General features: G+C 27.0%; 8 protein-coding genes across 8 annotated transcripts; 4 read left to right on the forward strand and 4 right to left on the reverse strand. All coding sequences in view use genetic code 12, as the record gives it.

The window, feature by feature from the left end:
- Nucleotides 1–938: 938 nt before the first annotated feature.
- Nucleotides 939–1,394, forward strand: KGF55_005750 (uncharacterized protein; the record flags this gene model as incomplete). The annotated part of the gene is made up of 2 exons (XM_051760795.1): nt 939–1,086; nt 1,165–1,394. The coding sequence occupies 2 exons, from the start codon at nt 939–941 to the stop codon at nt 1,392–1,394; spliced, it is 378 nt and encodes a 125-aa protein (XP_051611510.1).
- Nucleotides 1,395–4,607: 3,213 nt separating this feature from the next.
- KGF55_005751 (uncharacterized protein) lies at nt 4,608–8,117 on the forward strand (the record flags this gene model as incomplete). The annotated part of the gene is made up of 1 exon (XM_051760796.1): nt 4,608–8,117. The coding sequence occupies one exon, from the start codon at nt 4,608–4,610 to the stop codon at nt 8,115–8,117; it is 3,510 nt and encodes a 1,169-aa protein (XP_051611511.1).
- Nucleotides 8,118–8,437: 320 nt separating this feature from the next.
- Nucleotides 8,438–9,664, reverse strand: TIF5 (translation initiation factor eIF5; the record flags this gene model as incomplete). Its single annotated transcript, XM_051760797.1, has 1 exon — nt 8,438–9,664. The coding sequence occupies one exon, from the start codon at nt 9,662–9,664 to the stop codon at nt 8,438–8,440; it is 1,227 nt and encodes a 408-aa protein (XP_051611512.1).
- A 565-nt stretch (nt 9,665–10,229) lies between these two features.
- Nucleotides 10,230–10,874, reverse strand: KGF55_005753 (uncharacterized protein; the record flags this gene model as incomplete). Its single annotated transcript, XM_051760798.1, has 1 exon — nt 10,230–10,874. The coding sequence occupies one exon, from the start codon at nt 10,872–10,874 to the stop codon at nt 10,230–10,232; it is 645 nt and encodes a 214-aa protein (XP_051611513.1).
- Nucleotides 10,875–11,290: 416 nt separating this feature from the next.
- Nucleotides 11,291–12,211, forward strand: KGF55_005754 (cleavage polyadenylation factor subunit; the record flags this gene model as incomplete). The annotated part of the gene is made up of 1 exon (XM_051760799.1): nt 11,291–12,211. The coding sequence occupies one exon, from the start codon at nt 11,291–11,293 to the stop codon at nt 12,209–12,211; it is 921 nt and encodes a 306-aa protein (XP_051611514.1).
- Nucleotides 12,212–12,515: 304 nt separating this feature from the next.
- Nucleotides 12,516–14,602, reverse strand: KGF55_005755 (uncharacterized protein; the record flags this gene model as incomplete). Its single annotated transcript, XM_051760800.1, has 2 exons — nt 12,516–13,574; nt 13,739–14,602. 2 exons carry the CDS (start codon nt 14,600–14,602, stop codon nt 12,516–12,518), a joined length of 1,923 nt encoding a protein of 640 aa, XP_051611515.1.
- Nucleotides 14,603–15,017: 415 nt separating this feature from the next.
- INT1 (Int1p) lies at nt 15,018–19,949 on the reverse strand (the record flags this gene model as incomplete). Its single annotated transcript, XM_051760801.1, has 2 exons — nt 15,018–19,847; nt 19,947–19,949. 2 exons carry the CDS (start codon nt 19,947–19,949, stop codon nt 15,018–15,020), a joined length of 4,833 nt encoding a protein of 1,610 aa, XP_051611516.1.
- An 826-nt stretch (nt 19,950–20,775) lies between these two features.
- GRE3 (trifunctional aldehyde reductase/xylose reductase/glucose 1-dehydrogenase (NADP(+))) lies at nt 20,776–21,720 on the forward strand (the record flags this gene model as incomplete). Its single annotated transcript, XM_051760803.1, has 1 exon — nt 20,776–21,720. One exon carries the CDS (start codon nt 20,776–20,778, stop codon nt 21,718–21,720), a length of 945 nt encoding a protein of 314 aa, XP_051611517.1.
- Nucleotides 21,721–21,741: the final 21 nt, after the last annotated feature.

Raw genomic sequence — 21,741 nt, forward strand, 5'->3', positions numbered from 1 at the left:
TTGTCCAACTATTTTTATACATTCTCTTAGCCTAAGTAATTTTAATAGTGAAAATTTTTGGTCAAAATATCACGCAATTGGTAGTCATTCCAACGAATTAAGTTCATGAATTTTTATTCCAAGTCCTTAAACAACTTGGAACATAATACAAAACACTTAGTACTAAAAGAGTTACTTTATTAAATTGTACCCAATACAAATAGCATTCAAGAATATCAAGTTGGTGCTATGAAAGAAGATTTGATAATTTTTATCCATGTAAAAAATTCATTTATTTATTTATGGTGTTTCGCTTCTAGGATTTGTTTTCCCCTCAATTAACAGTTTTAAAAAAATTTATTATGTATAACAGACCTGCTACCAAAATAAAATATTATTGGTTAAGAATTATAAGGAGTGTTTCATATTCTAAAGATTATTATTATTTATTTTATTTATTTATTATTTATATTAATATAAATCCCCCACAAGTTTTTTCTTTTCTCTGTTTTTTAACAAATCCCACAATCACAACCATCACCACAACAACCTTCAGCTGACGAAGAATCTAATCAGTCACAACAACAACATCATCATCATCATCAAAATCAACAACAACAATATCTTCTTCCAAATTAGTAACAATCTCATTTATGTAAAAAGATTGTTACTAATTTGGAAGAAGATCAAGAAGAAGAAGATTTATCATCATATTATGACGAAACAGATAAAGAAGATGAAAAAATATTTGGCAGATGATGAAGAACTAAATTGGTAATCTTCTACTGATTCTTCATCATCTGCGAAATATTTTTTCATCAAGAATCAGTAGAAGATTACCAATTTAGTTTTGAAGAAGTTGAATATTTATTATTATCAGAAGAAGAATATTCAGATTCAGTAAGAGAAAACTTTTTCTTTTCCAACCAGTAGAAAATGTAATCATCAAAGGTATTGTCATGAAATGTCTTGACGATGAAATGAATTTAGCCGATGAAATATACGAAGATAAGAATCATTATGAAGAAGAATTAGATCATTATGAAAAAGATATTGAATTGTTAATTAAATTAGAACATGAAAAAGTCATCATTATCATCGATTTCTGTTAGTTCATCATTATCACCTTCGACCATATACGATACTGAGAAATCATCATCATATATGGTCGAAGGTGATAATGAGATGAAGATGAATTATTAAGATGTTGTGAATTAGAACATGAAAATGTTTTGTTAGAAGAAGGAGACGAAGATGATGAAAATGATTTCATTAAATCAGCCGATTCACTCCAGGTTAAAAGTGTTGTTTATAAGCCTGGTGATGAAATAATTAGAAAAATCATACAAAATGAGTTGTTAGAAAATATGGAAGATTTAATGAATTTCAAAACTCCTGTCAATTTTGGGAAATGAAAAAAAAATGATTTAGATTGGTATGGGATGCTGCCTTATTTTCTGGTTCTTAATTAAATTCTATTTTTTGGACAGTATTAGTCAAAGATTATCAATAAATCCCTTTGTCCACAGAATCAGTAAAAGTTATAATTTTAGGGCGGCACATGAACATTAAAAATACCACAATTCAACATTTAAAAAAAAATCTAGCTATTTGGTTTAATGTTGAATTGTGGTATTTTTAATGTTGATGTGCCGCCCTTATTTGGTTTATTGTTTCATCAGTCTTTTTAAGGTCATCAAAATTTTCAAGGTTTTTAAGGGTCTGTTTTTAAAATTTCGAAAAATTTCAAATTCTTCAAATTTAATGATGGTATTCAAAACCGATTTGTTTTTGCATTCATTTTGACGGTAATTAATGATTTTTTATTTAATCAATCAACTAATGGGTGATCCGAAATTATCTTGCTCAACTGTTAAATTTATTAATGTAAAATACTATTAAATATAATGATCATATATTTTCCTAGATATCCCCTCTCTATTGTGTAGTTGATTATTAAAATGAAATTAAAATAAGGTTATTGTTTTCATTAACATTTTTGTTAAAATCAAAAAGTTCAGATTCAACATCAAATTAATGGGAAATGGAATTTATTAATAATAATGTTGATATAAGAATTCTGCTGCTAATTTAAACTATTTTGACATAATGGGTTACAATTTTTGAGGTGTTGGTGTGTGTGTGTGTGGTAGTGGTTAATTTGTGGGATTGTTTGATGGACGGATGTCTCATAGTATAATTTAAAAAATAAGTATTCATGTATATCATGATTTTTCTATTCTTAGATAATTAATGATTTTTCTAAATTAATTAATGATTTTTCTCCAAAGATTATTCTTCAAAAGACATATTATGTATTTAAAAAAAGTAAGTATATTTTGAATCGTTTAAAGGAATCGTAATAATAAACACATTCTTTTTTAATAAATACTTATTATTATAACATTTAAAAAATAATTTTGGTTAATCATCATGAATAACAATTTAAATGAGATTGACATTATTGGTATTTTCCCCCAACATTGCACTTTTATAATTTTTGATGGTATTTTCTTAATGACTTTCTTATTATATACTCTTGAAATTCATAAAATTAACCATAATAGTTTTATTCTCCATGGAAAAGATCAGTATTAGACTATTCATAATTTGTAATTGTATCTTTCATAATGATTTCCATGATCATATACTTTTTAGTAAATCCTTTTGGCAAACTTAATTAAAATCCATGTTTTTTGCTTCTTATTATTCAATTAATTCACCTTATATTTTGAAATATAAACAATTGAACTAATTTGTTTCTGATGACTTTGAATTATATAATTCTTATTTGAGTTTTGTTTGTTCATGACTTTCTCTAGATTTAGTTTATGGGAGAAAATAGCTGTTTTCGATTGGCTAGAATATCAAATATAGATGGATCTCTATTAATCTTTGGAACTTTGCTATTAAAATTTTGCTAGATGGATATATAATGTTCTTGTATGATTGAAGGTTGAGTTGACTTGAAATCTGAATCTATTTATATAAATCTTTGTAGAAGATTTTTCATATTAAATAAAATTTAAATTTTCAAGAATAAATATTGATTCTCATGAGACATCATTTAATCCACTCACACTATGAATGATTGTTTGAATACTTTATTTCTTCAATGACTAATGATAAGTTTTAATCCCATTTTTCGAATGTTGTGAAAAATTTAGAGTTTGAGAATACGATTTAAAAAATTGAGCCTCAGTAATTACCAGAAATAGAATATACTAGTTTTACCATAGATAATCTAAATATACTAGTTTTACCATAGATAATCTAAATAAAATTAGGCTGTAGAATTAATTACAAATTTCGAACCATTGAAACTAGCTAATAATACTTAATAGAGAAACATACCACGATCGAGTATAAATCAATTAATTAAAATGGATATTTTTCATAGTCTTTGAAAAGTTTGTAGAGGAGTGTATTCAGTTAAAGTTGTGATGTTATATTTAGATAAATGACTATTTTCAAAACAAAAACTCCAACTTTTTCAACCAATACTTTAAATACTCATGATAATTGGGTTGAGTAAAGGTTTTGTAGCTTTTTATTTAAAAGTTAAAAGTCCATTTTAATATGAAACTCATCTTTGATATTTCGGTAAAAATTCGTACAAATACTTTGGATAATCTGTAGATTATTTATGATTTTATTTTGAGATTTATTATAAAATTTCGATGATAATGTATCAATTTATAAATAAGATATTTGAAGTTTCAATTTGGTGGAAATTATACTTCTACTATGATTATAAGAAGTTTTGACCAAGGTTATATCATCCATTGGATATGATGATATTCAGAAAAAAATGTATGACTATGACTATTCAAACTTAGTATTTTCTTCGTATAATTATTACTAGTAGTATTAAAGTATAAAGTAGTTACAAGAACGGTAAAAAAAAAAAATAGGGGAACATTCACATTATTAAAGTAATAATTGGGTCCATATCTTTTTACCCAAAGGGTTATGCCTATTTTCGAGTAAGTAATGGGCTCATTGACCTAGTATCTGTTCATCTGTCTTATTACATTTCTATTGTATTGCTAACAGTACTTGTATAGTTTCATACATATTTTCCTCTTTCTATCAAATTAATGACTTAATTTATGGTAATATATGATCATTATAAACAACATTATAACTAATTAACTCTATTACTAGTATATCACTTGAACTATTTAATCATACAAATAGTCTGAGAAGTAGTTACTTTAATAAACATAAGTTTGTTAATAGTAGATCTAGTTCGAATTGTATAGTCTAGTACTTAAGTATTTGTTAATAAATGAGACATAAAAAGAAAAGTCTAGATTAACTATTTTTTACAACCAATTATATATTAGACTACTAGCCTATTTACTAATAACAACTTATATCAAATCAACCTATCACTAAACAACCTAACACTAATCAATTAAACTTATAATTGTTATAATTTCATTAATAGATTTACTATTGGTTGGTCTAAAGTTTTGAAGTTCTTTCCAATCAATTTACTATTCCCCAGGTACTTTTTATATTACTATATTCATCTAAAATTATATTTACAACCATTTAATAACCTTACCATAATTGATATTTGATTTGAACTAACCTCCATTTTGAAGTAAACAATTGATAGTATGAACAATCAATTTAATAATAGTTCAACAAATACTTCAATTTCACCAAATCATCATCAACAACAATGTCAACAACAACAATCACAACCACAATCACAGCAACTCAATTCCAAATCTAATTCTAACCCATCCTTATTACAAAATTTACAAAAAGAAAATCTGAATATAAATCCAAATTTAAATCAAAATAGAATTAGATCTGGTACTTTACCATCTTCATTTTTTTCAAATGATCAATCAAATTCAAATAATTTTATAAATTCTATAAATTATAATTATAATCGTAATAATTCTATTAATATAAATCATCATAATCATAATAATAATCATAATCATAATCATCTGGGAAGTATTAATTTACCATCATCATCATCTAGTAGTAGTAGTCCAATTCATTTTATTGATTCTTTATCAAATATTAATAATAACAATAACAATGTTAATAATAATGATAATTTATTAAATATTCCAAATAATGAAATTAATATTTCTTCATCATCACCAATAAATCATAATTTTATAGATAATAATTCATTTCATCAATTAAATAATAATAATACTACCACTTTATCTTCTTCACCAAATAAAAGAGTTAGATCTGGTTCTTTATTTTCAAATCATTCTATTTGGAATGATGATAATCATTCTTTATCAAATAGTTATCATAGTCATAATTCAGATTCAAATGGAAATGGTAATACAAATACAAATACAAATACAAATAATGGAAATCAATTTTCAAGTCCTTCATTAGATTCTACTTCTTTTCCAATTCAAACTTCATCAAGAAATAGATCATATACAACTAATTCAACAATACCTAATTTAACAATAAATTCTTCATCAAATGATCCATTTAATTGTAATAATAATAATAATATATCTATAAAAAATTTAAATAATCAAAAAGTTTCAAATTCTCCTTTTAATTCTGTTTCAAATAAAACTAATGATATGAATTTATTATTAGATAATTTTATGTTAACTAATAATAATAATAATAATAATTATGATAATTATAGTGGTAATGGAGTTGCTCAACTACAGCCACAACAACTGCAACAACAACGTGCTCCAAGGATAAGGTCTCAAACATATTCTGGTACTACTCCACCAACAGTTCATGAACAACTTTTCAACAATAACATTCCATCATCAACTATAAAACAATTTCATCAACCTCAAAATTCAGTTCAACAACAATTTTTACCAGTTTTTGAATCAACAAATGATGAATTAAATAATAATAATCAAGTAAATTTAATAGATGATTTTGATTTTGGAACATTAATAATAACAACAAATTTTGAAAATACAAATCTTGGACCAACTAAATATTTATTAATTGATAATTTACCATTATTTATAGATTCAAAAAAATTATTTTCAATTTTAAATAATAATAATTTAAATAATAATAATCAAAATAAATTTGGGAATGTTAAAAGTATTAAAATTTCTATAACTACAACTTCAAAATTAGCATTAATTGAATGTTTAAATATTGAAATTGCAATGAATTTAAAAGCAAATTTTAATCATTTAGAAATTATACCTAATATTATTTTATATGTTGCTTTTGCAAAAATTGAACCAGCTAATAAAAATCAAATTAATCAACAAGAACAACAATCTCAATCTCAACAACATCATTCATCACAGTTCCCACATCAAGAATCCAACAAAACAGTTAAACCTCCTTCACAATCTGATGAAATAAATGAATTTGAAACAACCACGAACAAAACAAATTTATCATCAATTCAAATATCTTTAATGGAATCAATTAAAAAATTATCAACAACAATAAAAGTTGATTTAAATAAAATTCAATCAATTATAAATAAATGTTTAACATATCCAAATGATCAATATCAAGAAGATTTTGGACCATTACCAGAACCTATATCAATAAGACAATTTGATTCTCCAACATTAAGAGATTTAAGAAAAATTTTAGAAAATAAAGAATTAGGTATAACAATAGATAATCAACAAATTAATAATAATAATAATGAATTATTAAATATTAATTTAGAAGAATTATCATTGGCAATGTTAGATGAATTACCTGAAATTTGTTATGATTATTTAGGTAATACAATTATACAAAAATTATTTACACTTATAGAAAATCCATTAATTAAATTAATAATGGTTAAAGAAATAACTCCATTTTTAACTCAATTAAGTATTCATAAAAATGGTACATGGGCAATACAAAAAATTATAAATTTAAGTATATTTAATTATCAACAAATGTATTTAATTGGTGCAAGTTTAAAACCATATTCGGTAAAATTATTTAATGATCAATTTGGTAATTATGTTTTACAAAATTGTATAAAATTTGGTTCACCATATAATGATTTTATATTTGAAGTTATAATTGATAATTTTTTAGATATAAGTTTTGGTAGATTTGGTTCAAGATGTATTAGAACTATATTAGAAACTTATTATGATTTTTTAAATCCAACAAAGCTGTTAATTACAAATGAACAAATTTTAATAATTGTTGGATTAATTATTGAATTTTCAAATGAATTAATTTTAAATAATAATGGAAGTTTATTAATTACATGGTATTTAGATAGTTTTATTGATTTTGAAAATAAAATTGAATTATTAATTAATAAAATTTTACCAAACATCAGGCATTTATGTGTTCATAAATTATCAAATTTAACAATTTTAAAATTATTAAATTTAAGAATTGATCAGAATTTAAAACAGCAACTTATAGATTCAATATTTGGTAATATAGAAAATTTAGAATTTATATTACAAGAAAGTGATAATAATTTAACAAATTCTGGTCCATTATTTATTTATAAAATTTTAAGTTATCCAAATTTATCTGATTTAGTTAGTTCATATTTACCTATAATAAAAAGATTATTAATGGAATTAAATATTATAAATTATCATAATTATAAAAAATTAATGGATGAAGTTGGTTTAACAAGTAGTAGAATTAATAGAAATTTAAGTGTTAAAAGAAATAATAATAGAAGAAATAATAATAATCATAATCATAATAATCATAATTCACATCAAAATGGAAATAGAAATGGTAATCATTATAATAATACAAATCATAGTAATAATCAGGATCATAATAATTCAAATCAAAATTTTAATCAAAATCAACAACCTATTCCATATATACCAAATTATTCAAATCAAATTCAACAACAACCTTATATACCTTTACAACAATCACAAAATTTTATTAATCAACCTTCAATGTATATGAAACAATATTATGCTCAACAAGCTATGCCACAACCAAATATACCTTTACAGCAACAACAATATCAATACAATAGTCCAGCTATTAATCCACAACAACCACAACAACCGCCACCACCACCACAGCAACAATCAATGTCACCACAAGATTTAGCAGTTATGCAACAATTAGAACAATTATCATTAAGTTCAGCAGCATTAGGATATAATTCAAATCCAAGTACACCATCAATTCAAAGAAATCTGTATTTATGAGAATCTGAAATTTTTTTAACGACTTAATTTTTATACTAATATGACGATATCTAATGATTTTTTTACAAGCAAATATTACAAAATTAAAAAAAAATAGTATAGAAAACTAAAATAAAAATAAAAAATGGGGAATACATATATAGAGTTATGGTATGGGGGATAATAAAAATAAAAACAATTTAAAACTTTACGAAATAGATGATTTAAGTAAATAATATAGTAATTTATAATTAATTTTTTAATTGATCAGAACTAAAAACAATGAAACAAAGAATTATATAACAATCAATTGACCCCAAACAGCTTCTTTTACAATGCTACTATTCATCATCATCATCACTTTCTTCTTCTGCTTCTTGTAACCATTGAATAAAAGGTTTAGCAGATTTTCTAACTTTTTTAGAAATATCTTTTGAAACATATTTTTTACTTACTTTTGAACCCCAATTTATAATAATTTCTTCACTTATTAAATCTTTATCATAAAAACTATGTAATATTTTTGGTAATTGGGAAGTTAAAGAAGGATATTGTAAACCAATTAATCTTTCTAATCCACCTAATAAAGATTTTTCATTTTGTGGGTCGTTATTAATTAATTTTGTTAATAAACCAACATGAGGTTCAATTTGTTCTAAAATATTTTCATCAAATAATGTTTGTCCCAATACTTGTAAAATTTCAGAACTTTCAATTAAATCTAATTCAACAATTTTTTTATAAATTTCAACATCATTTGGTAAATCAGCTACATTATTGCCAGATTCTTTAATTAACCATTCACCAAATTCATCAAATTTATTTAATGATGAAGAAGAACCATTTATACCACTACCATTTAAACCTTCTAATTCTCTTGCTCTTGCAGCAATAGCTTCTTGTGACATATCAACTGCCCATTCATCATCTTTTATTTTTAATTCTTGTAATTGAGCAGCTTCTTGTTGAATTTTTTTAGCTAATAAATCATCATCTTCATCAAAGTTTTCAACATCTAAATTTTCATCAACTCCTCCACCATTAAGTATGTCACCTTGTCCTGCTGCAATATCACTAATTGATTTACCACCACCAACAACATTTGCAGTAGCAGTTGCAGATTTTTTACCTTTTTTATTATCTGGAGGATTTTTAACAATATAACTGTATAATTTATGTTTTGGATCTATAATAGTAACTTTACCACAAGCTTTACAATCTCTTTCTAAAGTATCTTTCCCCTTTAAAATTATATCAGTTTCTGGATTTTTACAACTTCCACATAATACAAATTTATTTATAAATCCATCTAAAGAATCTTGTAATTCATTTGTATCATGAGCACCATTAACTAAAAATCTATCAATTTGAGTTTGAGCACCTAATTCATAACCAAAAAATTTAACTAAATAAGAAGGTGGACGATTTAATGCTCTAGCAACTTCTGATAAATTTACTATTGCTGTCTTGATACCATTACCTCTACCTTCTGTTTTTGATTGAATTGGTGGCATTTTATAACGATAAAATGGATCAGTATTATCACGACAAATATTTATGAAAGACATCTTGATTAATTATTTTCTTTCTTATATGGTTTGATTCTGAATCAGTAGTAAAACTAGAATGATGACTGAGTAGATTAGTGGATTAACGTAATCTTGAATATTGAATATTGAATAATAAAAAAACTTTTGGTTAATGGTAAATTAATTTGCCATTGGGAAATTTAAGTTTTGTAATTGTTAAAAAAAGTATTGATAAAAATTATTAATGTATGTAGATATTTTTTTTTGAATGTTTCACAACTGAAAAATTTTTATAGCGTCTAAAATTATTATTCACGACATTGGTAGTAAAACACGTCACTCATACAAATTAGATAAGGAAGAAAACGTGATAGATTTTATCACATTTGAGTAAATCTGATTGTATCCAAGTATCTATCATTGAAAAGATTAAAACGATATCATTCTAATCCCGGTGTTGAATGATCAGTGTTTTATTTTCATCATCAATTGTTAATTAGATCAATTGTCTAACTTTACCTTAAGAAATAAGATGAGAGATCGATATTAACGAAGTTGTTATACAATTTTGTTAAACACATATCAACAAACCTACATACTGTCCTTATTCGTCGCAAAATGGTTTTATCTTTTTAATGGCTTTATCTAGTATTGCTTCAAGAACACTCGGTTCAACTATTTCAGAAGCAAGTTTAAAATGTTTAATGGTCGACTCCAATTTTTTATATAACTTTAATTCTTGGGCTTTCATTTCAGATTTGGTCCATTTCTTACCTTCATTGTCGTAATAACTTTGACTATCAACACTATCGTCAGAATCAGAATCAAAAACATCATCACCATTATCAAGACTGTTGTCAAAATCATTATCATTGTCAGAATCATCAATGCTTATATTGCAATCAAGAACAACCCCCACATTCTTTTCAATTTTGGTGTTTACAACGTTTTCGTCCCCTTTAGCATTCTTATTTGATCCTATATTTGATAATTCTGAAACATTTGTCACAACTGCATGATTTTTGAATTTCTTCTTATTCCCAAATTTCTCCTTAGAATATTTAGGTTCGCCTTCTACTTCCGCTCTCCTCCTTTTGCGTGTTTTGATTGGGATGTTGTGTGAATTGATAGTTTTTTCAGTCAACCTATTTGACAATTTTTTCACCGTCCTTTCTGATGCTGAATTTTCTTTCAAAAGTTCCTTTGATTTATCATATCCATCAATAATATGTTCCTCTACGTTGTTCATCTTTAATCGTATTGCAATGTGTTTATGTCGACACCAAAAGTTTGAAAATCTAAATTTTGTGCAAAGGATCAATATGTTTGATTTCTTGAAAGTTGAAAATAATTCTTTTTAATTTGATTCTTAATTAGACCATATGGTTGTTAAACTAAATTTTGACAGAAGTAGTCTTTGATATTATGGTTCGATAGCCATTCATCTTAATTTCAATGTAAATATTTAGCATAATATGTCAAGTTTTCTGACGTTTTTCGTAATAGTTTTCAATTGACGTATCAGCACAAAAAGGGTATCAACTAGTTGGTAGCAACCTGGTATGGTAATATACAGACTAAATGAAAATACTTGATAGACTATCATTAACCATTATCAATCGTTGAAGACAAATACCCTGACAAGCTTATTTCGATTATTGAAAGATGGCCGATTCAGATGATGAAGATAAATATTTGTATGGGTCAGAAGAAGAAGAAGAAAGTATTCAACCAGTAACAAAAAAACAAAAGACACAATCAACCACAACATCAAATGATCAAGAAGAAAGTATAGAGAAAGAACAGAAGCACGGACTAGAAGAGACTGGAACAAGTAATGAGAACGAGGAAGAAAAAGAAGATGAGGATAATGAGGAAGAAGATGATGAAAATGAAGAGGATGAAGAAGAGGAAGATGATGAAGATGAAGAGGATGATATAGATATTATAATTGGAGATACAACTACTACTAAAACATCAGTACCAGGAAATGATATACTATCAGAAATAGCACAACCATCATCATCTACAGGAACTCCACAACCGACTTCAGTTTTACCATCAGCAACTACAACAACAACTTCAAAAATTGATATAAATGCAAATCCTGAAATAGAAGGGAAACCATTAACTCAATTAGATCTTGAAATATTTAAAGTAAAACCATGGAGAGCACCAGGTGCAGATATATCAGATTATTTTAATTTTGGATTTGATGAATTAACATGGAATGCATATTGTCATAAACAAGATAAATTAAGAGGTGAATTTAATCCTCAAAAAATTTTAAATAATATAATGAAAGGTCCTGGTAGTGGTACTGATATAAGTAAAATTGCAAGTCCAAGTATACAGAATAACAATGGTAATAATGATAATAAAATGGGTAATCCTCCACCACCTCCAATGAATATGTTCCCACCTGGAATGCAATTACCTCCAGGTATGCAATTTCCACCTGGTATGCCACCAATGTTTCCTCCAGGTATGCAAATGCCACCAGGAATGCAGATACCTCCTGGAATGCAAATGCCACCCGGAATGCCGAATTTTTCACCACCTCCACCGCCGCAACAACAAAAATAAATTTATTTCAAAAACTCGAAAATTTAATAGCATATTTAGATTCAATTTGCTAATCAGAGAAAATGAAAGACTTCTAATAGTATTATAATCATTATTCATTACGTTTATTTGAATTATGCAATAATAAATAGTAGCAACTTTTAATTAGTATAAAATTATAATCATTATTCGTTAAGTTTATTTGATTTATGCAAAATATAAATAGTAATTCTAGCGATCTGTTTACCGCATCTCAGGTTTGGGGCCCGAATGATTCCCGTTAAAACAGCTCGTTTTAGTATTTTGTCAGTCTGGAAATTAATTATTATATTTTTCTCCTCTTCGGCTTTGAATTTGACTCTTTTTTAACATCTTTCATGAGGTCTGCACCATTCTTGATTTCAAAGATTTTTTGGGACTTCCGATTTGTTAAAATTGCGTGATTGGATTTATCACCAACGTTGCTCACTAATTTGATAAACATCTTTTTCAATTCATTTGCACCTTTTGGCTTAGCCAGCCCAGTTACTTTTTTTAATTCTAATTTTCGAAGATTTACACAATTATCTAAATGTAAGCATGTCAAGTCTTCAATATTATTTTCCGATAAAATCAAGTTTTCTAAGCTTGTAGGAAAGTTTTTATTGAATAACATGGAATAATTAAGATTGTTATTTGTCAAATCAATATCTTTCAATGCACTGAATTTGTAAAAATCTCCACTAATCAAATTTATTTTCATATCGTTGACCTTTAAACTTTCCAATGAATTCGGTAAAAAATCAAGATTTAATATATGGAATCCCAAATTTTGTATATCTAGTTCCTTCAAATTACCACAATTAGTTAGCAAAAGTCGAGGATATTGGAAATCATTGTGACGTTTTTCTCCATATTCATAACCAGGTTGTTGAAGAATTATACGAGTTATATTTGATGAATGAACAGTGACAGTTTCTATTTTTCCGCTATTTGATTCATTAACTAAAGTACTTGCATCCATTGACTCTTGTATCATTAGTTGGCAAGGATCAATACTTTCCGCAGTAACTTCATCAGAGCCACTCCAATTGTCTCCGATATCCAAAGTCTTCAATTTTTTCAATTTATTGAAATTCGTTTTGAAAGTATCATCAAAAGTATTTCGAGCAAGAACGATAATCTCCAGCTCAGGAAATAATGCAACATCTTCAACGTTAAAAACGTGACTTGAACAGATTACAAATCTCATCATCAGCAGGGGCAAGGAACGTAACAATGCAGTAAAATCAATATCAACGAAGTGTAAGGTCAATTTATCAAGACTTTTCAAATTTAGTTTGGATCCCAATGATAATGAAACAGCAGTCAGCTCGATATATAAACTTTTCAATTGAAATGAAACCTGAAATTAGCACCTAGTGATAATCCATCGTCAGAAAAATGAGATTTATCGAATGCAGTATTTCTTCCCTCATATACGTCCAATTTCAATGCAGCTACTTTTTGACTACGGGTACTATGGCAATAAAATATTTCTTCCATCGATTCCGGAAAAGTACATTTAACAAAATCAAGAAGTTCCTTGCAATCATAAATAAAAATCTTTTTTAACTTGAAATTGTTCTTTAAATCACCTAGTGATATTATATCACATGATTCGATCTCCAAATATGTAATGGAACTTGGAAGTTGAAAATCGGCTAATGAATCAACACCTTTGGAGTGTTCAATTTGGAAAGTTTCTAGATTGACTAAACTGCTTAAATTGAGATTGAGACCTGATGATTGATTTTCTAGTCTTAATTTTTTTAAAGATACCGAGAGTGGAATCTTAAATGTATCAGTATAAAATGTAGTCAAAGATTCCAATTCCATATTCTTGATAGTATTCGAGTATAATGCCAACTCATTAGGGTCAAAAGGGGGATGTCGAAACATCTGTCTCGTTTCTTTGGGCTCCATCAATATCCCAATAATATTTACTTTCTCCGCTACTTTTTTAAATTCAGCATATTCACAATATGATGGGATCATAACCTCAAAATTGATCTTGCTATAATCGGCACTTTCAGCTTTTAGAGCCAGCTGTTTAACGCTATCATTAGTGACTCCACGAGATCTTGTTCGCTCAGCACCTGATCCTTTTCGTTCCTTATTTAGATCTAGTATATGATTAATTTTAAAAACATCACCTATAATTTTCGAAGGTATAAATCTATAATCTTCATAAAGTGATACCAATTTTTTGATGGAGCTATCACCTTTTGCTGGTAGAGTGAAACGATTTAATCTGAAATTGGTATATAGTTCTCTTAATACTAAAGGTTGTAAATCTGGAATTGAAATTAATTCTTCTACCTTTTTCTCATCATCAATGAACTTAATGACCAACGCTAAAACTTCTTTTGGTAAACTAAGAAATATTCTCATTTGCTGACTTGGACCATGGATGTTGTGCTGTTATGATTATGGATAAATAAGAAAGTATTAGACGTGTACTAAATTTTGGTTGTCAATTAAAAAAATGTAGACGAGTTTTGTTCACGCTACCAACAGAGGTTTCAGGATTGTATCGTGTAAGATAAATCGAATAACATTCCAAGATAATTTTAGTACAGTAAGGAGGAAAAATAGACCTTTGTCAGTAGATGGATTTAGAATTAAGCAAAGTATTTATTTTAGTGTTTCGAAATCGATTTTTCAATGATTGTTTAGACAGCTCAGTTGTTATTTTTACATATTAAATCTATATTTCCGTATATTCAGTTATAACTTACTTGATATGAATTATTTAAAGAAATCATAATTATGAGACCAGATTTTTAAAAAAGTTGAAAGTGCTTTATTATTGATTAATTTGTTGATTTATCAATTGTTCTTTCATCATTAATTTAATCCAAGGTTGTCTTCTAATTTTATTTCTAATTATAATATTTTCTAAAATTTCAATCCATTTTTTCATTTCTTTATAATTTGGTGCTCCAAATATTATAATTTCTCCATTTCCAAATTTTATTTTAAATGAATGTTCAACTAATAAAATATCACTAAAATTTCTACCACCACCATTACCACCAGAAGTTTTCTTTGATTGATGTAAATGATTTAAATTTTCTTTATCTATATATTGAACATCAATAATTTTATTTAAATTTATTTTGGCTCTTGTTTTATGATTAAATTCACTATGAGCAATTAATGATGTTGCATATAATTTAAACCATCTTTTTTTCCAAATCTCACAATCCCCACCTTCTTGATGTAAATAACCTTCATTATATACTGATAACTCATTATTTAATTCTTGTAATGATGAATATGCACTTTTTATACTTGTTGGTAATATTTCATTTGGTTCTGATTTAGGAATATATAACATTTCAACTTCTAATTCTGCAATTTTATATGGTTTTAATCTTTGTTTTGAATTATTTGTTTCCCATTCATTAAAACAATTTAGATCAAATCTTGCAACTTTACCAGTTATTTGTTGTTCAAATTGAGCAAAATCAACATAACATCTTGCAAATGAACCATCTATGGCAAATTTATTAGCCCAAATATCTTTTACTTCACTTGGTACATATCTTGTTGTTGTTATAATATCTTTTGAACCAAATAATCTTGCAAATTTATTTTTTGATTTGACTACTTTTCTTTCTCTTACTTCAACTAAAGTTCCTTTAGGTTTGGGATATTGACATTTCATTGTTAAAATAAATTGTAATGAATTTGAAACTGTTAATTCAAATTCTTTACCTATAGGTATAGCATTTGAATTTAATTCATATTGTGGTGTTTTAACACAATGTACTCCATTATCTAATGTAATAGAAAATTTTCCCTTTTGAGATTTCATATCTGGTAAATTTATGTTTTTCAATCCCACAACTCTAAAAAATAATTTACCATTTTCTTGTAATTGAACATTTGGAACTTTATCATCAATAACTTTAGGTTCTGATTTGTGATGTTGATGTTGCTTGTGGTGATGATTCAGATCTTGCCTGGATTCAGAAAATTCAGATGGAACTGAAACTGTACTTGGAATATGTTGATTTGGATCTTCCAAATTTGAATTATTTTCCAATGCTATATCTCTCAATTTAGTATTATTAATTTCATTACCATTAAATGATGGTTTAGGTTTATGATGATAAATATCTTTATTATTATTTCTACCAGGTGATTCAATACCTGTAATTGAACCATCTTTTTTAATTAATCTTACAGGAGAACCAATTTTAATAGGACTTCTTTTAGTTGGTGATGAGTTCGTATTTCTTGTTGTTAAATCATGTTCTTTTATTGGAGTACTGGGTAATACAGATTGGAATTTAGGTTCAGATTTTGGTGAAACTTTCTCATCTATAAATATTGGATCTTTATTATTTGATTGTATTTCCAATTCATCAATTTCAGGTGATTGTTCTTGTTGAAAATTTTCAGGTGAAAAATCTAAAGCAAAATCAGGTTCAGGTAATGTATTGTTTATATTTGAATTTATTATTGGTGACTGAGGTATTGATGATACTTTTTCATTTTCAAATACTTGATCTTTAGATAATAAAGTTCTTGGAGATTTTCTTAATTCATCAGCTAAATATGGTAATACATCAGCACCAATTGTATTTGAAACTTGACGTGATTTTGGAGAATCTAAATTTGTATCATGAATTGATGCAGTTTGTTGAATTTTATCATATAAATCTACAGCTTCAGTAACAATTGAATTTTTTTTAGGTTTTTGTTCAATAAATTTTGCATTAATATACTCATCATGAGTCATTCCTTTTCTTGTTGATAATATACGTTTAACATCATCTTTATCCATACTTGGTAATGTTTTCATTCCTTCTGCTCTTATAGTTGGAGGTTTTTTATTAATTACATCATCAAAAATATCATCATACATATTTCTTGGTGATAATATTGAAGATGAACGTTTAATTTCGAATGTAGGTACTCTGAATCTTGATCTTTTATTATTTGGATTTCTAGGATATTGATCAATTCCTTGTCTTTCCAATTGTTGTGATGAAGGTATTGTTTTATTTTGTCGAATCTCACTATATGATTTTGGTTGTGGTGGTTCAATAACATTTGGATAATTTTCAATATTAGATAAAACATTCTTAGTATTTAAAGAATTAGAACTTAAATGTCTTTGAGAATTTGCATAGTTTGAAAATTGTAAATCATTAAAACCAGAATCTCTTGATAATTCAGGTAAAAATCCAGAAATTTGTAAATGATCAAAATCAGGACTAACAACTCTTCTTGACATAACATGAACTTCTTTAAATTTTTTGTGATTTTTGATTGATTGTGGTAATTTTGTTTGAATTGTAGATACGGAATTTGAACGTTGATTAACTTCTTCTTGATATGCTGCTATTATTTGTTTTGTTGGAACTTTATGAATTTGTTTTCTTTTTTGCTTTTCTTGACTATGCCATATAGAAATGAAATTATCCATTTTATTTTTATCAATATCATTTTCAGCAGATAATGATTGTTCAAAACTTGATACAGTATCTAGATTTTTAGTCACTTCATCGAAGGAAGAATAGTTATTAGTTTCAACGGGAGGAAGTGTGATATCTTCATTTGGTTCAGCAATGTTTGATGAATTAGCTAGAGCTTCGGAGTCTTCTTTTGGTTGATTAGTTGATAAGTGTACTTCGTCTTGAGATTTTGGAGGAGCTAAAGTTTGAGTTGGTTGATCATTTAATTGCTGACTGACTTCATTTGACGCGTCTTCATATTGATCATTTTGTGAAGAATTAATTGAATCTTTGGTTATCTCCGGTTTATCGAGAATTCTACTTACTTCATCATTGTCTTCCTTGTCTCCATCATGGCTATCTTCTAACTTCCAATCACTATCCATTTGAAATCTAATTGACATTCTTGATTCTTCATTTTGTTGTCTACTATCATCTTCGGATTCTACTTGATTATCTTCAGGTTGAACTTCTGCTTTCAATCGTTTTATTTCTTCATCTGGAGTTAAACCAGTGAAAGCTGACACATGAATATTCTCTTCTGATTTAAATACTTGACTTGCAAATTCAGGCTTATCTTGTTGTGGTTGGAAATTTGATGATTTTGTAGCTAAATTTGGTTGTAAAGATGAATCATTTTCAGTTTTTACCAAAACTTTCACTTCGGGTATTGGTTCTTTTTCATTTGCTTCCTCTTCATATTCCTTTTTAACTTGAACTTGTTCAGTTGATTTATTAACTGCAACTTTGGAACTAGAAGCACTATTCAAAAGGTTTAAAATAGATTGTTCTGTATAATTAAATGATCTATCATAAGAATCCATATGATCCTCTGAGCCAAATCTTTCATTAACATTTTCCTTACTACTTGACAATGGCCTCGAACTTATATTTTCAGTAGGTTCATCTTGAGGTAATAAAGCTTCGACAACTGAATTAGGTAATCCTTTTATACCATCTTTTAATTCTAAACCTCTATTAGCTTTAGTTGGTGAACCAGGTATTGAATGTAAACCACGATTAGTATCTCTTAAAGATTGTAATGAAGATTGAGAAGATCCTGAGGATCTTAATTGTTGATCTGGTGATTTTTGCAATGAATCTAATGGATTTTCTATATTAAAATTTGAAGTTTGTAATGATAATGATAATTCATGTATATTATCAATTGTTTTATTCTTTGATGCTTGTTCTAATTGAATTAAATGAGTATCCAATTCAATATCTTCATTTTGATTTGATGATAATGGTGACTGTGTCTTATTGGTTAAATATTTATTCATTTTTTCATCTAATGACAAATTACTAAAATTATCATGTTTTAATTTTAAATCAGTTAAAGTTTCAGTATCTAAATCATCATCTTGATTATTATTTAATTTATTTTGATTTAAAAGTTCAGCAAATGTAGGTTTAGTTGTATGAGGAGGTGGTGGTGGAGCTGGTGATGATGCAACACTTTCATCTTCAGATTGATCTAAATGAGGTTGTGTCCAATGATGTTGTAATGGTATTTGTAAAGATAATGCAGGAATTGTTTCTGATTCTTGAGATTCTTCTCGATTAAAATTTTCATCAGGATAATGATGAATTTCAGGATTTGTAGATGTGAATGCAACTTTTTTTGGTGAAGCTTTAGGTGTTTTACGTAATATTGATTTGTTGGGAGATAAGTTCGTGTAGTTCCGTTGTTCTTGTTGCTCATATTCTTGATTTTGTTGAGGTTGTTGATGTTTATTTGTCAAATCAATTACTGAAGTCATTGGTGTTTTGAAAGAAAATTCATCAACAGGTGAATCACCACCATTATTATCAACATATGATTGAGGTATTGAAATTGTTTTACCAAGTTCCATTGATGTATCAATATCAAAATTTCTATCCATTGAAGTTTTTAAACTTTCCATAGTTTTCATTTGTGGATCTTCGCTGGTATATGTATCTGAACTTGAATTTGGATCAGTAGATTTAACTTGGTTGTTTGGAAAATTTAATGGTTTTGTCGGTGAATTATTGATTGATAACGATATATTTTGATTATCTTTATTATTTTTAAGAGTTTCATTATCATCATTTAAATTCTCCATATCGTAATTCATTTCCTTTAGTAAAAGATCCACTGATTCTGATAAGTAGTTAGTATTTAATTCAGTTTGGAGCAATCTATCCTAAGCTTTGGTTATCAATCCGTGAATCAATCGTGATTGAATTTGATAAATTCAAAGAAGACACGCTTCTTCCAACTGTAGATTCAACAATTTACATACCATTCTCTAATTTAAATAAATCATTACTTGTTGATGGTGAAATATTATGTATTAAACTTTTTGATTCTTCCAATTCTAACATAATTTGGATGTGATAGTAAACGAATGAATATAATTAAATTGAAATGAAGCGAATGTAAGATGTTGTGGTAAATTAAATGGTTGTTTAAATATTTTATTTTACTTCTTTCCTTGTTTTGATTTTTTTTCAATTGTTCTTTTCGTTTTATTTACAATTTAAACTAATTGGGAGTTTGTGTAATATTTCTTAATTATACAGAATTGCAACTGGTAGTTGCTTCAACAATTGGTAGTTACTAGAAAGCAAATAGTACGCGTTTTGAAGATAAGAAGTAAGAGCTTGTAGTCAAACAATTAATCGTATGCTTCACCACTTTGAAGTGTATTTAGCTGGTGTTGAAAGAGCTCAGACTCTTAAATTATTATGATATTGCCAATTCTTTTATGTTGATAATAGATTCATGCATTTTTGCTCTACTCAATATCACAACATGAGCATTTCCTTACCAATTGAAGTTCACCACATTCAGGAATTCACTTCAAAGAACAGAACAATCGTCTTGTTCAAAATTTTAAGACTGGGAGTGAACACCTCTCCTCGATAAGTAGCTTTGAAGGCACGAAAAATTGAATAGATTTTTTTGACTAATTTTGGCTGCAAAATTAGGTCAAGTTTGTGTTCTTTATATTGAAGCGGGTTAAAAAATCTCCGAATCAAATTAGGACAATCAAATTATCACTTTTCAACTTTGATATCCTCATTAAAAAACCCCCACTTTAACTCAATTGCAAAGTAAATTCTCCCAAAATGAGTATCAAATTAAATTCAGGATATGAAATGCCATTAGTTGGATTTGGATGTTGGAAATTAGATGAATCGAAAGCAACAGAAGTAGTATTAGATGCAATAGAAGTAGGATATAAATTATTTGATGGAGCTCAAGATTATGGAAATTGTGAAGCTTTAGGAAAAGCATTTGCTAAATCATCAATACCTAGAGAAGAATTATTTATAACTTCAAAATTATGGAATTCTTATCATCATCCAAATCATGTTGAAGAAGCTTGTGATAAAGTTTTGAAAGATTTAGGAGTAGATTATTTAGATTTATGGTTAATTCATTTCCCAATTGCTCAAGCTTATGTTCCCATTGATAAGAAATATCCACCTGGTTTTACATGTTCTTTACTGGATGATAAATTTCATTTTGAAGATGTACCATTACTTGAAACTTGGAAAGCAATGGAATCATTAGTTAAAAAGGGTAAAGTTAGATCAATTGGTATTTCTAATTTTTCAGGTGCATTAATTCAAGATTTATTAAGAGGTTGTGAAATTAAACCTGCAGTATTACAAATTGAACATCATGCTTATTTACAACAACCAAGATTAGTTGAATATGTTCAACTGCAAGGGATTGCTATTACTGCTTATTCATCTTTTGGTCCACAATCATTTTTGGAATTAAAAAGTAAAAAAGCTCTTGATACACCTACACTTTTTGATCATGATGTTATAAAAGCAATTGCTAAAGCTCATAATAAAACTCCAGCACAAATTTTATTAAGATGGACAACTCAAAGGAATATAGCAGTTATACCAAAATCAAATAATAAGAAGCGAATGATTGAAAATTTAGAAGTTTTAGATTTTAACTTAAGTGAAGAAGAAATGAAAGAAATTACAAAACTTGATTTAGGTTTAAGATTTAATGATCCATGGGATTGGGACAAGATTCCAATTTTCATTTAAATAATAATAAATACTTACTAT

The sequence above is a fragment of the Candida pseudojiufengensis genome (genome assembly GCF_024610245.1).
Source record: "Candida pseudojiufengensis strain CBS 10847 chromosome Unknown scaffold28, whole genome shotgun sequence".
Lineage (NCBI taxonomy): Eukaryota > Fungi > Ascomycota > Pichiomycetes > Serinales > Debaryomycetaceae > Lodderomyces > Lodderomyces pseudojiufengensis.